This window comes from Notolabrus celidotus, chromosome 7, assembly GCF_009762535.1.
Source record: "Notolabrus celidotus isolate fNotCel1 chromosome 7, fNotCel1.pri, whole genome shotgun sequence".
NCBI lineage: Eukaryota > Metazoa > Chordata > Actinopteri > Labriformes > Labridae > Notolabrus > Notolabrus celidotus.
In genome coordinates this window covers 17,324,476-17,340,607 of record NC_048278.1, presented here as the reverse complement: position 1 = coordinate 17,340,607, position 16,132 = coordinate 17,324,476, and the positions used below count along the sequence as shown (strand labels likewise).

General features: G+C 38.8%; 1 protein-coding gene across 2 annotated transcripts; it reads left to right on the top strand.

Annotated features, from left to right (window-relative positions):
• Positions 1-395: 395 nt before the first annotated feature.
• rhot1b (ras homolog family member T1) lies at positions 396-14,708 on the top strand. Of its 2 annotated transcripts, XM_034688757.1 has the most exons (20): positions 396-813; positions 1,680-1,738; positions 2,009-2,090; positions 2,239-2,282; positions 2,371-2,424; positions 2,574-2,626; positions 3,427-3,535; positions 4,805-4,906; positions 5,118-5,216; positions 5,328-5,436; positions 5,524-5,644; positions 5,789-5,873; positions 6,689-6,834; positions 7,820-7,920; positions 8,266-8,396; positions 9,595-9,678; positions 10,575-10,697; positions 10,779-10,981; positions 12,291-12,413; positions 13,429-14,708. In XM_034688757.1, the coding sequence occupies exons 1-20, from the start codon at positions 765-767 to the stop codon at positions 13,544-13,546; spliced, it is 1,995 nt and encodes a 664-aa protein (XP_034544648.1). In that variant the 5' UTR covers positions 396-764; the 3' UTR covers positions 13,547-14,708. The 2 variants fall into 2 exon arrangements, with proteins under 2 accessions (XP_034544648.1, XP_034544649.1); XM_034688758.1 differs by lacking the exon at positions 12,291-12,413.
• The last annotated feature ends 1,424 nt before the right edge of the window (positions 14,709-16,132 follow it).

Here is a 16,132-nt window from a genome sequence, read left to right as displayed (position 1 = left end):
AACTTCAAATAAACTAAATTATAACCTTTTTTTTAATAATAAAAATGCCTGTATTTATTCATCTATATTTTCCTAATATTTCTTTATTTTTAAATTTATTTTCTTTATTTAGGGGACAAATTTGACTCTCTGTGGGCCCGGCTTCCTCCACTACTACCACCACCCTCTGTTGTTTTTAAAATAACCAACAAACCAAGCTAAGTTTTAAAAAGAGGGAAATGTTATCTATTTATCATCTCATGACTTCGACTACAAGCTTTTGGCGGTCTAACCTTATTCATACAGTCTATGGGTCAGACCCGGACCCCATGGTTCAACCAGGTCCAACCATAGGCGGGTCCAACACGTTCATCTTCGCGTTATACACGATCTTTGCTCGCTCTCAAAGTCAGCTGAGTCTGAGGGGCGTGGCGGAGACACGCTTGCTAGCGTAGAGGAGGCCGATAATGCTGTTATCAGTGAAGTATATGTGCAGATCACAGTCTATGGTGTAGATTAGCTGATTGACACATCTTCAGAAGCACTCAACGACAGCCTGGCTAGACCTTGCAGACGGAATATACTGAAAACAGCGTATTGTTCTTCAGCTATCTAATTAAAGGTCTCGCAGTATCCCGTTCACTGTGTCTTTTCTGGACCGGTGTGAACCGAAGCTGAAATGCGAACGTAGCTGTTAGCGAGCAAGCCAGGCCGTGGAGAGCTGGCTGCTGTATCCTCCATACAGACAGGAGCATAAATGTTTCACACACAACTGTGGATTGTCGATGCTGGAGAAGATGCGCAAGGACGTGAGGATATTATTGGTGGGAGAGCGTAAGTAAAGCTGTCATTTACACTGTGATAGTCTGAAGCTTCTATTGTCATTGATGCTACCAGCTGAGCATGTGATGCTGCTGACAGCCAGACCAGGGTGATAGTTGACTGTGACTACCTCACTTCAATTCTTTATTTGTGCTCGTTTAACCTCTGAAGTAACATGATTTGCGCTGTTAAATGTCTCGATGACCTTATTGTTGTGGTGCATTACTTGGCTAGTGTAACGAAAGAAACGCATGAATAGAAAACCTTAAATCTGCCTTCCCCTTTGATGTTTCCCTCCGACCCTATTAAAACCAACCGTGGCCATTTCATCGGATTACAAAAAGTGTTGCAAAATGTGAATTGATCTTGAGGTATTCTTTGGAAAGAAACATACCGCGTTGCAAGCTGCTATTTTTACGTTTTCGCATTAAGATATCAAGGTTAATTTAGATGTTAGATGGTAGTCTGAGGAAAAGCAAAGCAAATACCTGTTCATCAGATTGTCATTGAATTCATGAAGACATATTTCAAAAAGATAGAGAATGTCATAACACTGGGACATATTTTGTAGGTCTCAGGCTTATTGGTTGAAAGTCTGGGATTTAAAAATCAAGCTGGATGAATGCAACAATTTATAAACTGTTAAACCACCCATTAATAATACCCTGTGATGTCTTTATTATAATGTGGAGTCTGTGTTGCTGTCACGTGGCCTAAACAGCTAAATCTCCATCACAATATTAGTCTAACAATGTTAAATAAATTATTATCTCACAGCTTAAATGTTAATACAGATTGTAATGAGTGCACGCTTCAATCTACAGAGTAATCTCATTTTGTACTCACCTCTCCCTTTTCTTGTCTCTGTCACTCAACAGCCAAAGTGGGCAAGACGTCTCTCATCATGTCCCTGGTCAGCGAGGAGTTCCCAGAAGTGGTACGGGTACATTTTGATGATTTCATTTTAGAAATCTTGATACTCCCCTTCACCTTTAAGTCAATGGATGCTTTCTGTTTGTTGTTTAACTCTATTGATTTTATGAGATAATGCACAGTGAACGGGCAGTAATGCAACTTAGAATCCTGATAGGGTGAACAGGACCCTGAGGCAGAGGAGTTTTGAACAATCAGAATCAAGTATTTAACACATAACAAGTATCTGTATCTGCTGCAGACATATTTCATAGTCATGTTGTGTTGCTCCTAGGTTCCTTACCGTGCTGAGGAAATCACCATACCTGCGGACGTCACACCAGAGAGAGTTCCTACACACATCGTGGATTATTCAGGTACTTTAAGGCCATGATCATTTCTTTGTTTGATGACTGTTTCTGATGGTTTTAGATTTAACTACATTTAGTAATCTTGTTGTTAAATGATAGGTATACAACCAGGATTCTTGGTTTCAACTGTTGCACACTTGTTTTTTCTGTACAGATGCAGAGCAGACAGATGAGCAGCTGTTTCAGGAGATCTCCAAGGTCAGTCATTATTTTGAGCTTTTCTGTTAATATTAAAAGACATACTGAGTTCAGGTAAAAGCCTGATGGACTATCTGTGTTCGTCTAGGCAAATGTGATTTGCATTGTCTACTCAGTCAACAGCAAGAAGTCCATCGAGAAGGTGAGCTACTCCTGATTGTATCATTTCCATATTATGTTTGTCTAGCAGTTAAATATTATCACTTGTACGATGCTTCTGAATAAGAAGCTATCTCTCAAAATGTGGATGATCTTCGACATTTTCATCTTTGGTACCTTTGTTTTCCAAAGGTGACGAGCCATTGGATCCCCCTCATTATTGAGAACACAGACAAGGACAGCAGGTATGAAACTGTGTAAAAATGGTCAGGAGCTAAGAAGGAAGAGGAATGGCAAGACCATCCCTCTTTGTTTACCTGCATGTCACAGCAAAAATGGTGTCAGTTCAAGCTCAGCCTAGGAAAATATGTAAAAGACCTTTTCTGTCACCAGAAGTCATTCGTGGAATTTTAAAATGTGTATTTGAAGTGATGACATCACACCGGCAGGTTCCTCCCATAGACTGTATAAAATATGTACGTAGTATCTGTGACGTTACCCATCTGTTTCTGAAGCGCTGTTTTGCGGCCAATCGTTGGTGGGAGCCATATTGCTGCTGTTGAGCGATTGTGACGTAAAGAGGCGGGCTTTGAGCCTCCTAGCCAACAGCTACATTGTTCCCACCTGTCTGTCAAGTCAGCTGTGCCTTTCATTGAAAGACTCATAATCTAAATATCTTCGCAATTGCTGCATTAGAAACAAATTCACCCCTGTACAGTGTGTGCCGATTGAGAAATGAGATATCCAGACTACACTTGTCTTTTGTACCAGGCTGCAAACATGTTTATTTCTGCTGTAAAGATCGGCTTTTTTTTAAATTGGTGTGTATGTGGTTTCCGGTACTTCTGGAGCCAGCCCCAAGCGGATCCTCGATGAACTGCAGTTTTTAGCACTTCCGCATTTGGACTCATATTTTTAGACCGGAGGTTGCAGCTTGGTTCATCCTTTTAAAATGTGAAAAGAGTCACTGTAAGTAGCACATGGTGACTGTTTTTCATATATTAGTGTTGATACAGTGGTTTGTGGTTTGTGTGTTTGTTTCCAGGGTTCCTCTAATCCTGGTGGGAAACAAGTCGGACCTGGTGGAACACAGCAGCATGGAGACCATTCTGCCCATTATGAACCAGTACAGTGAGATAGAGACTTGTGTCGAGGTGAGAAAAACTGACCCTTCAATGACAGTGAATACTATTAGAGTGGAAGAAATAACATTATTGAGTGTTGATTTGCCCCAGAAGTACATTAATATTCAATCAATGCAGCACCATTACTTTTGAGTCAGACAACAGATATACTCAGGTGTGTTGCTCAGGCTCAGAGGGGAAGTAAACACAAATGGAAATCAATATCTTCTTCTATTGTCACTGATTAAACAGAACATAAAGAGAGGAAGAAACATTATCTGTAGGAGCAGAGGGAAACAATATTTTTCTAGGTAATGCAGTGTGTTTGCAGAGAAGTTAAAAACATGACGATCTCAATAAGTTGAGCCCATGTTATCACATAATGACAATAATGAAAGATGTTTCCAGATAGGATATGGCCTATATTTTTATAGCTGCAATGTAGCTGTATCTATTTAACAGTTAATTCATTGATCACCATAAAAGTAAATGTAACTAACTGATACCTTTTTTTTTAAATATTGATAACATTTTTCAGCATTTTTTTAAAGATAAAATATTGGGAATTTGTTTGCTCCAGCTTCTTACCTTTTTTGGGATTTGCTTCCCTTTCTTCGTTCATGACAACAAATCGAGAGTCTCTGGATTTTTAGCTGATGAATGAATGACTGAAAAAATTGATTTTTCTGAAGATGACACTTTGAACTGTGAACCTAAAAATAATCAGAAGATAATCCACAGTGTCATCAGTCTTTATGATCATCACTTTCAACTAAGCTGAATAGTTGTTTTTCAATGCCGTAAAAACTTAAGGTTAACAATGTGAGGAGGAAGTGTGAATAAGACAATTTGGAAAATTGCAGGGGCAGGCTTTTACAAACTTTCTAGACGATTTCAGGAGTGCATATGTTAAAGGGACTTAATCCTCATCTGTAAGCAATGGGATGTTGAACTTGTGAACTCTGAGGTCTGAAGCTTATAGATAATCTATATCTCCTTACAGCTCTGTACCTGTGATTTTTCAGACTGGTTAATGAGACTGGGATTGTCCCTGAGACAGATCCTGTGTGTTAATACCCTGTCTGGCCGTGACTTAGCTCACACACACACTTACACACCTGTGCGGTATATACAGATTAATGCACACACCAACTCACACAAACAGGTTGGTAAACAAAGATTTGCACTGCTCTGCATCACGTGTCAAGTTGTGCCAGTGTACAAAGGTCTGCAGGGTTGTGCTACACTGCATGTTTGTGTGAATCAACTCCTGTCTTCCTTTTTCTTGTTCTTTTTTAGTGTTCTGCAAAGAACCTGAAGAACATCTCAGAGCTGTTCTACTATGCCCAAAAAGCAGTTCTGCATCCCACGGGTCCTCTCTACTGTCCCGAGAAGAAAAATGTAAGAGTAGAAATTAGACCATGTGAATTCTGCACCTCTGTTCTACCTATATTTGAAATCTTCATAAATTTACATCTGTTTTGTTTTATATAATTTTTAGCTATATGTGAGAAAACTGACACCCTTAAGCCAGAATTTTAGCAAATGTTGAATTACATCATCATTTATAATTATGCATTTTTGACTTTTCTTCTCCCTCTGTGGTTTCCAGATGAAGTCACTTTGTGTCAAAGCTCTGACCCGAATCTTCAAAATTTCTGATCTAGACAACGATGGGATTCTGAACGATCATGAGCTGAACTTCTTCCAGGTGATTCTTCCATTTTGCCACTTAGTCTAAAAAAGGAAAGGAATTTGCACAAACCTGTTCGTGTCATTTAGTGCTACCATATCAAAGGTGTTTCTGTCTGACCTCTCACAGCGGACGTGCTTCAACACCCCGCTTGAACCTCAGGCGTTGGAGGATGTAAAAAATGTGGTGAGGAAGAACATGAGTGATGGGGTGTGCGACAACGGTCTCACTCTGAAAGGTGGGGGTAGATTGACAAGCCTACTCCATCTTGTGTATACAAACACCCTCTCTTTCACTGATTACTCTTTGTGGAATTTCTCTTCAGGCTTCTTGTTCCTCCACACCCTGTTTATTCAGCGAGGACGCCATGAAACAACATGGACAGTGCTTAGGAGGTTTGGATACGATGATGACCTGGAGTTAAATCAGGACTACCTCTTCCCTTCGTGAGTCTCCATCTCCTTCCTACTCAAACCGGTTTCAGTGTTTACAGATCCTTTCAACTGTGTTTGATTTTTGTCGCAATGTTTACCTAGTGTTCACTCATGGGACTTGATAAAAATATTTGCTTTGCAATATTTCTCTTCTAGGTTGAAAATTCCTCCAGACTGCACCACAGAGCTCAACCACAATGCCTACCTCTTCCTCCAGAGCGTCTTTGACAAACATGACAAGGTATAATCCTGCACACCTGCCTCTGTTTTTACTTCATCCCCTGACCTGCAGAGGCACTTACAAAAAGCTAATCAGTTACCCAGCACAGCACAAAACCAAAATACACTGGCACAGGCAGCACTGACTGCCTGCTAAGACCTGATTTAACTTCTTGTCAGTGAGGAGGGATTGACGGGAGAATTAGCTGCGAGGTTGGAATGAAAGTCACAAAGCCAAAGTGGCGGGCTAGTGCCAAGATCTGCTTTCTGTGCGAGTGATTGGAGTCCAACTGTGAATGTATGCTTCACAGTATCATGATCACTTTCTCAGCTGGAAATTACAGGAAGCAGTTTCGGTTACCACTAATCTTTAAAATCCAATCTGAAGTCTTGCCTGCCTTGAGCACCTGATACAAAAAGCAAAACGGCAGAATCTGTAGACGCTGCAAAGGAGCTGGAACTTAATATGCTGTAATGCAATCTTGGAACAACTCACTGGCTGTAAAATTACAATATAGCTTTTATTTAAAGTCTTAAAGTCGATCTCCTCTCGTAATTTTATTTAACAATCTTCTCTTTCTCTTTCTCTCAACTCCAACTCCATTATTGCTTCTCAAGTTGTGAGTCAGACAGTAAACAATAGCATCATACTGAAAAAGTAGTCAGGACCAAAAACCCTTTACGGTTTGCCGCTGGCCTAGAGGCCCTGGAAAGATGGCCGTTATTCTCAGAGGCCATGTTGTTGTCAGACCATTGAAATTATGGGTTCTAAGATAGCATTTGTCCATAGCTTTGGTTCATTATTCTGTAAACTAATCATAAAATTGTGTACCACAGGACCGTGACTGTGCCTTGTCACCAGAGGAGCTGAGCGACCTGTTTGATGTTTTTCCCTACATGCCCTGGGGTCCAGATGTCAGCAACACAGTTTGCACTAATGAACAGGGCTGTATCACCTACCAGGGATATCTCTCCCAGTGGACGTAAGTGGCGATTAATTGTAGAAAAATAATAGATCACAACATTTATTGATTGACTAGCAACAAAGACGAGCCTTTTTTACATAAGGCATTCGCTTAAACCACTCAGCCAACCAACAACCCAAAAAAATAATATTAAGTAAATTTGAGGCAATATCTGTAGAACTTTCCTGGCATTTTCACCCTCCTGCTGTATTATATTTCTGCATCAGCTACACCCCCATCTTGCCCTAGTTCCAAATCACAACGGATGTCAAAAGCCAAGAGTTCCCTTTTCCTCTTTGCTGTGATTTTTTTGTTTACGTAAAGGCTCTGTGAGTAACATTTAGTGGCATCTAGCATGAAGTTCACTGCAATATAAGAAAAATCACTTCACACTCCACTTTGTGAAACCATTAATGTAGGATAACTTACAATGGCTGTAGGATGGCTTTTATAGAGACATAGCAGAGAAAAATTGAGGACTCAGTGGAGGAGGGACCTTCCTTATATCTTAGGTAATGAAAATCAACTACTTCTGCCACTATACTTCCCCTAAATCTTGAACACTGAACCTTCTACACTTGCCATAGATTTGTCCTGATAAAACACATTTTTGCTTTATTCTAGTATTTAATTAAATTCAGGAAAAGTCTTACTGGTTGTGTTTGGCCAAAATGTTGATACATATAGCTTATTTAATTAAACATAAAAAGGGTTTTTGAAGACAACTCTGCTTTTTCAGGAATGGTTTGTTTTCTTGTTAGAGGTTAAACACAGGTATCATTTTAGCATTTTTTTTTTACAGCCAGAAATACTCAGCTGTCACCGTTATAAAGAATGAAAGTGGCTACAGTCACAATCATGGGTGTCAAAAGCAAAACATTGAACCATTATATTGAAAGGGGTAAAATCAAAACAACTTATCTGTGAAGATATTAAAAGAAACACTTTGTCACAGTCCTAATTTCATGTATGGGGTGTATCGCTTTATATAATTTCTTTTCAGGTTAACCACGTATCTGGATGTCCAACGCTGTCTGGAGTATTTGGGTTACCTTGGTTACTCGATAGTTGCTGAGCAGGAGTCCCAAGCAGCAGGAATTACAGGTGATTCATACCACATATCACAATGGCTTGTCCATACTGCAAACAAATCATGAGCTCAAGACAAAGTGAAATATTATCATTCATTGTTATACCACATCAAGGCTGTGATGTATTATAACGTATGATCCAGTTGTCCTGTAGATTCATTCATTATAATGTTACAGCTATGATCATTCAGTATCATAAGCTGTTGTACTCAGCAGTCGTACCATCAGTAATTACATCAGTGGATCCATCCTCTCATTACATTGGTGACATAACAGTTCAGTAAGAGCATTGTTGTTTACTGACAGTGGCCATGTGTTGTGTACACTGAACCCCATGTGTGTGTTTTGCCACCTGCAGTTACCAGAGCTAAGAAGATTGACCTGCAGAAGAAGCAGACCCAGCGCAGCGTATTCCGTTGCAACGTCTTTGGAGATATTGGCAGCGGAAAGAGTGGCTTCCTCCAAGCATTCATTGGAAGCAACCTCATGGTATGAAAAATAATCACAAGCGTTGAACATATACAGTACATTTTCATGTATAGGCTCCCCACACTGACATTTTACGGTGTCCTGTATATAAATGAAACCATGTTACTTGGTCACAATCCTTTAAGCCCACAGACACTACAGAAAGCAAACTTAACATTAGAGAGATGGATAGAGACCAACAAATAGCCAGTCTGCAAGTCAGAAACAAAAGCAACAACACATAATATAGTGTTATGGTTACAGTGCCAATAATAATGATAATGTAAACCCATGGAATATTGGCAGTAACAACAGTACAGTAATGATAATATTAGTATGGATGACTCCAAATGCTACAGTTGTTATTATCAAACTGATCAGCAACAATGATCCAATAATCCAGGAGTCTGCGGAACATTGAAGTATTAAAACCACTGGGAAATCATGGCGTAAGTAACATGCGTTCATTGAGCAATACAAGCTGATTAAGGAAGATAAGGAGAGACAGGAGCTCAGTGAGTGAAGCCCCCTGGAAGTCTAAGCCTATAGTAGCATAACTAGGGCCTGCTATAAGCCGGAGTCATCCCTACTAAAAGATTAGGCCTGTAACCTGGGAGTGCAATGTTCTAGAGGGTCGATAGGACACTTTGTTCTTTTTTAGATGCAATGATGTCTGACCATTGAGTGCTTTGAAAACAAGAAGAGGGGTTTCATATTCTGTTATAAATTTCATAAGGAATTAAGTGCAAAGAGTCTTTTATGGGAGATGCAGGATCTCTTTTTATTCTGTTCTTAACCGTACATGTGCGGCAGAATCCTAGACAAGCTAAAGAGTCTTTAGAGACTTCTTAGAGCAGCCTTAATAGGGAAGTGTAATAATCCAATCTAGACTAAACAAATGCATGCCCTTGTTTTTCTGCATTATTTTGAGACAGGATGTTTAAGGACATATCCCGGTCTAACAGAGCTTCCATATTCCTAGCGGTGGTCTGAAATGTCCAGCTGATGCCATCCCGGGCAGTTATGTCATTATTAGAAAATGTGCTTCTTCTGTGTTTTAGCACAATAACTGAATTCTTGTCTGATTGAAGTTGTTGAACATTTCTGGTCGTTTGGGTCTTGCAGATGTAGGATTTACCATGTACAAGTTTGCAGGAATATATTCTCCCAAGTTTCATGTCATGATCCATTTTAACATATAATTTCTCTCTTTTCTCAGCGTCAAAAAACGATTAAAGAGGAGCACAAATCCTACTATGCTATCAGCACAACATATGTTTATGGCCAGGAGAAATACCTTCTTGTGAGTACCAGAATTTCTGCTGTTATTAGGATTTACGTGGATGTATTTGAAAGAGTCAAAAGCCAGCTTTTAAGGGATAAAAGCAAATTTAATGTTTACAATGATACAAATACATCGCCTTTGGTTCCATATCTATTTCTACACAGCATATACTTTGTGTATTTAGCTCTGCATATAGAGTGTGAGGTTGTCAGCTGTCAGACCTGCTCAGCCTCAGGTTGGCTATGCTTGCCTGGCTGTTTATATAAGCGTCTTATCAAGTTCACCTTACTGCTATTGTTAAGCAAGCATTTCCACTTAGTTGACAATAGGATTAGAAATCACCACCTGGAAACAGAAGGTATACTTAACTGAAGCGCTGCTAGCTGTGTGTGGTTGAGAAGCCTTGCAGCATTTACTCTCACTATATGCTGTCAGGCGGATGTAGATGTTTCTAAATTAGTATGTGTTTTGGCTCATTTGAATCGCAGACAATCTTTGTATTAGCTCATCTTAAAGGCTACTTTGGGATAGCCACATTGAGCAATTGAACCGCACTAGTTACATTCCCTATCCTATTTAAATACTGTGTTTGTTTACTCAAACACACTACACTTTGCCCTCTTTATTGCTGCCACTTGCTTGTCTTTCATATACAGGCATTCTCGATTATTGTTTCATATCAGCAATGAAACACTTAGCAGTACTGTGGCTCTGTTTCTGTCTGCACTCATGAATAGATAACTGGACAAGTTTACTGCAAATGCCTCAGTAGTGTTTAATTTATGTTACCACCAGGACTCATCTTGCCAAGTCATTAACACAGCGGCTATGCCTATCTTCTTTGCAAACATTTAAATCTTTTTAGTCATGTAACACACTCTCTTCTCCTCTCGTTTCTGTGTCTCCTCTCTCAGCTTCATGAAGTTTTCCCTGACTTCGACTACCTGTCTGATGCTGATCTGGCCTGTGACATTGTCTGCCTGGTCTATGATGTCAGCAACCCTTATTCCTTTGAATACTGCGCTAAAGTCTTCAAGGTAAATCTGTCAAACAATCAAAGAAAGTATAAATTTAAATCTCTCTATCATCATTCATTGCCCTTTTCTTTCCCTCATCAGCAATACTTCATGGACAGTAAGACTCCATGTATGATGATCGCAGCAAAGTCAGATCTGCAGGAGGCCAAACAGATGTACAACTGCACTCCTCTAGAGTTCTGCAGGAGGCACAAGATGCCACCTCCTCAATACTTCACCTGTAACACTACAGCAGCACCCAGCAGAGACATCTACACCAAGCTCACCACTATGGCCATGTACCCGTAAGTACAGAAACACTTAATCTACATTCAATGAACTTGCACTGGTCATTTTTATAAATAAAGGGTCATAAGAGTCACCTTAACCTCAATGAAGCAATGTGTATTTGAGCTTACATGACATCATAGCTACCCGGCTCTGGTTCACTCTTTAAAACATAATTTGTTTCAAGTAAACCAAGTAATTTTACTTCTAAGAGTCTGAAATCTGACATCATTTAACCTGATCACAGTCGGATTAAATTGATGGGATGGTTGATTTATTGCTGTTTGGACATATAAAACTGTTATGTTTTGCCTCTCTTCTACAATAACAGTCCTTTTTATTCTATTTTAAGCTGTAGTATGCAGGGATGGGTCTTGTATTTAGCCTAACCTGTCAATAGAAACTGATCCTCTACACCCTCTCAAAGTCGGGATTGTTTGCTTGACTATTGTATTAGATGCAATTCTTTTTAGCAACGATTACCTATTAAACTTGCAGCTGTAGGTATAAAGCTTACATGCCTTTTTATCACTTGTGATTATAGTGACATGGTTGATCTAAATTGTCACCTACCAGAAAAAAATTTAAGAGTGAAAATTTGAACACAAGTCAAATATGTGTTTCTGTCTTTTGTATATCTGGAATTAGCCAGCTAGTCTTGTAAATCTCATGTAGCATCATCTCACTTCTGTCTTGTTTTGGCCAGAAGTGAGGAAGTTGCTCACTCAGTCTTCTTTTTAGTTTGTTGTTTGATGTCAAGTTAAATAGGCATCTCCTTTATGCTGCTATATTTTCATTTCTTTTAGTCTGCAGGTTAAATCCCCTTCTATATACTATACTGTGTATAATTGCTATTACTTTCCTCCCTGCCTGAGGATAAACTGTGTCCCTGCGGGGATGTTCCTACTCTACGCCGGTGTCAGTATCAGACATGATGCACTTCAGTCTACATTAATGCACTTCACTGCCCCCAGGCTGTGATGCACTCTGATGGTCTGATACTACACTGTTTTGCATTGTGGGTAAAAGGGTTCCCTGCTGAGCTGAAACATTGATCTCTCCCTCAGGCTCTCACTCCAGCTGTCTGTCAGTTCAAAGTACACTGTCAACACACACTTCCTCTGTGCAAATCACACAGTTCCATTACACACAGCACACCAGCCTTCATTTAATCCACAGCTTGGGTCCTGGCTCTCAGCTGATGACCCACAAACAACTCACTTCATGGTGGTGGCATCTTTAAAATCTTATCTTACCTTTCTTTTTCTTGTGTGTTCAATATGTGAACTGTGTGTTGGTGTTTGTCTTCCTCGTATCTCTTTTCAGCCACGCCCGGCTGCGCTGCATGTGCACTTGTAACCGGTGCACCTTCTGCTTGTGTCAGAACTTCCTCAACTCTGAGCTGCTGCAGACGGTCAGGGCCAAACTCTACGCTGTTGTACTCCGAAGGTCTTTTTTCAAACCTTTTTACAACCCTCACTGTACCTTTTGATCAACTTTGAGATTTATTTTTATCTTTACCTCACCTTTCATTTCTTTTCATTTGTCTCATGTCTTTTTATTTTTTGCACAGTTATTTTAATTTTAGGCATCATTTTCTAAAAATAGAAATGATGATGGGAAAGAAGAGACACTCCTCAGACAGTATTTTATGGTGGCATGTAAATATACCTTAGTCTAACACCTGCCAACAAAAAAAAGTCACATGCTAACAAAAAAAATCATAATGTGACAACAGAGAACAGTTCAAGACTGGCAGAGGTTTGAAAATATTGTGAAAAGATATCAGAAAGATGTCCACATTATAATTTTCTAGTTATCTGCATCATAATTTCCTGTCATTTTTCCTTTCTTGTTTCATGTTGTCAGAGTCTTTTGAGTTTCCTCTAAAAATCTTTGATATCATCATTTTCTTCCTACTTTCTTTACATCCAGTTCTCTGTACTGGAATCGAAAGCATGCACTTTTCAATTTTAATCTGTCCTGCTGTAATTCTCTGCCATCAACTTGCTCTTTTTCCCATCCCCTTTGTCCGTGTCACTGTGCCGTGGCCTTTTCATCAAAACAAAGCAGTCACACCTTGTTTCTTGTTGTCTCATGGCACCTACAATCTGCATTATATTTTTCTGTTTGACTTTATTTTGCTTCAGCATCTCACTTTTGTCAAGGCTCCATTCCTGATTTGCTCTCAGTTTATCCATATTTATGATACATTCATGTTTATTTTCATATTTTATAAGCACATCTGAAAAAGGAGACTTCCACCTCTCAGTTTTGCTTCAAAACTTTGAAGATATAGATTAAAAATGTATTTTATCGTATCAACCTGATTCAGATCACGCATTAAGTTTTGCTTCAATTCATACATAGGTGTGTGTCAGTCAAATCTGACAAAGTTATGAGTATTTTTGATGCAGAAATTCTAAAAAATGTCACTTGTGGCCCGCCTCTTTCTCTTTAACAGGCATGTGAGCCAAGCCGACCTAAGGAGCTCCACCTTCTGGCTGAAAGCGAGTGTTGGGGCTACCGTGTTTGCAGTTCTGGGCTTTGCCATGTACAGAGTGCTGCTCAAACCACGATGATCCACCGTCACCAGTCACAACATTAAGCTTTCTAACTTGCATTCAGTAAATGATAATATGTTTAAAATATAAAATATCTCCTGCTTTGCGATTTAAAGGGTTCCAATAATTTTTTTTCAGAGGGAAAAATATGTGAAAGCTTACATTAACAAATGATCTCTTTATTTAGCATTTTTATGCAGTTAACCCTGTAGATTTCTCTTCTTGGGAAGAAAAGAGAAATATATTTAATTTTCTACTGAAACTGATAATTTGCTTAACCTATTTGTTTGCAAGTATTTGCAAAAATATATCTATATTTATATAAAAAAGGGTGAGCTGCTGACAAGCTGTGATGCGTGACATGTGAAGCGTTACATATTGTATATAGCTATTTTTTTCTTTGCTTGCTAATTAAAATGTCCAATGCGCTGTTAGATGTAATAGGAATTCTAAGGTGTGCTGTATACAGTAGCATTAATGCTATTATTAGCCTGAAAATATGTACATAGTGTAAATAATATAGATACTTAACATTTGTTTGTGTTTGTCCCAAAGGGCCATGCCTGTTTCACACTCAAAGCATTGAATGCAAAAGCCCACTCAGTAGTTTTCACAAATGTTAGCATTGGTTACTCCCTCTGACAGGATCTGGTTTACCCTCTAAGGTCAAATGTTTGGATGCACATGTTTTGTGAATGTGCAGAAGGGTCTGCTGCTCTTTACCATGTCTTCCTGTGTCAATGTCAGATCCTGCGTGTGTGTATGTGTGTGTGGTGGTGTATGTTTGTCTACTCAGAACTTGAAAATCTACAATTTACAGCTATTCTGCACATTTTCTGTTTGCATGCTTTAGATTTTCAACCACATTCTAGTGCTTTAAGGATTACTATACAAAAGAATACCTCCCCATCTTCTCCACATTGCAAGCCCCCAGTGACTAAGGAATATAGTAAAGTTAACTGACTAAAACATGAATTGGTCTTGAGCCATGGAGAAGTTTTATGATCATTTGACTGTGGTTGTGATCCTCCTGTCAGCCTCTCCTGATCCCAGAAGATGAAATGATGTGGCCCCAGATGTTCATTTCAACACAAATACCACTACTTGCCACAAGTTTCAGTTTTATGTATCTATTCATCCCTGCCTTTCCAAAAGTTTACAATAAAACGTGTAAAACAATTGTGTGAATGAGTGATTGGGTTTATTCTTTTGAAGATTACCAAACAAATGTTTTTCTTTTCAGTGAACAAATTAAGCTTATTAGATTATATTACATATTTGTTGGAATGACTGCAGTAATGAACGATTATGTTATAATACATGAACATGCTTCAGTTTGCTTTGTTACCATTGTTAAAATAATCAGTTTTTGCTTCTTTAATATAACCTTTCATTATATTTCAGATTTTCAACGCATGTTACGCCTTAGATTATTGTTTCTCTAACGGGAAGACTTTCTGACAGTAGTGAGTGGTGTTTGGAACCAAAATGTTGGATATGTGAAGAGGATTCACTCACCCACAAGAGGGCAGCATTGATTTAATAAGAAATCAGAAACTAGACCTGTCACCGAAACAAGTGGATACTTTGTGGCTAAAGATCAGTGGACAGTAACAGAGTAAATGTACTTAAGTACACTTTTTGAGTATCTGTACTTCCCTGTGTATTATTTTTTGGGGGAACTTGTTCCTTTTACTCCACTACATTCAGAAGACAATTATTGTACTTTTTTATTCCACTACATTTCTATCAATGCTCTAGTTACTCACTACTTTTACTTTGACGTCAGCTCATGAATTTCCTTCCCTTCTCTGAAATCTGATCCCTATAGTAAAATGTGTTTGTGTGGTTCTGTTTGTCTCAATGGTTTAGCAGTAACTGTGTATCGTGCGTCTCCAAGGTTGAACGTGGAGCAAACACAGAGCAAATTTCACTCAGATCAGGCAGTTCATGTCGAGGTGGTGATGATGGCTATAATTCTCCACCTGAGCACCCATGGTCATTTCTTCAGCCTGTGTTAGAGGTTTTTGAAGTGAACAATGATACGTATTATTTGAAATGTTCTTCCTGTTTCCCACTATGCCCAAAAATTCACTGTCCAACATGAGAAGGTGTGTTGAGCTACGTAACATTTGTTTCATTCCAGGTGAACGTTTCAAACTAAGTTGTCTGTGCTTGGAGTAACTTAGTTGCTGTTTTCATTACATGGTATAGTTTTTTAGAGATGTCAAGAAATGTTTTCTAAATAAACAATGTAACAAATGTACTGTTATATAGTCTTGTCTGCATTTATGTATTGTGAAAATACAATGTTTTGAGATATTTTAAAAAGTACTTTGAATACTTAAGTATTTTTAAAATGAAGTACTCCAGTACTTTAACTCAAGTAATAATCTGACAGAGCAACTTTCGCTTATATTGGAGTAATTTTTTTACATGGAGTATCTATACTTTGACTTAAGTAATGAAGCTGTGTACTTAGTCCACCACTGCTAAAGATACAGTATGGAACCGACTTTAGCCTGTTCATGTGTTTAGATCAGTTCAAAACCTTCCACAATGACCAAGTCTGTGGGGTATGATAAACCACAGAAGGATCATGTT

Coding starts and splice junctions, on each gene's coding strand:
- rhot1b (XM_034688757.1), top strand. CDS start 765: ATGCTGGAGAAGATGCGCAAGGACGTGAGGATATTATTGGTGGGAGAG. Junction 5,874..6,688: donor TCTTTGACAAACATGACAAG/GTATAATCCTGC, acceptor TGTGTACCACAG/GACCGTGACTGTGCCTTGTC. Junction 7,921..8,265: donor CCAAGCAGCAGGAATTACAG/GTGATTCATACC, acceptor TGCCACCTGCAG/TTACCAGAGCTAAGAAGATT.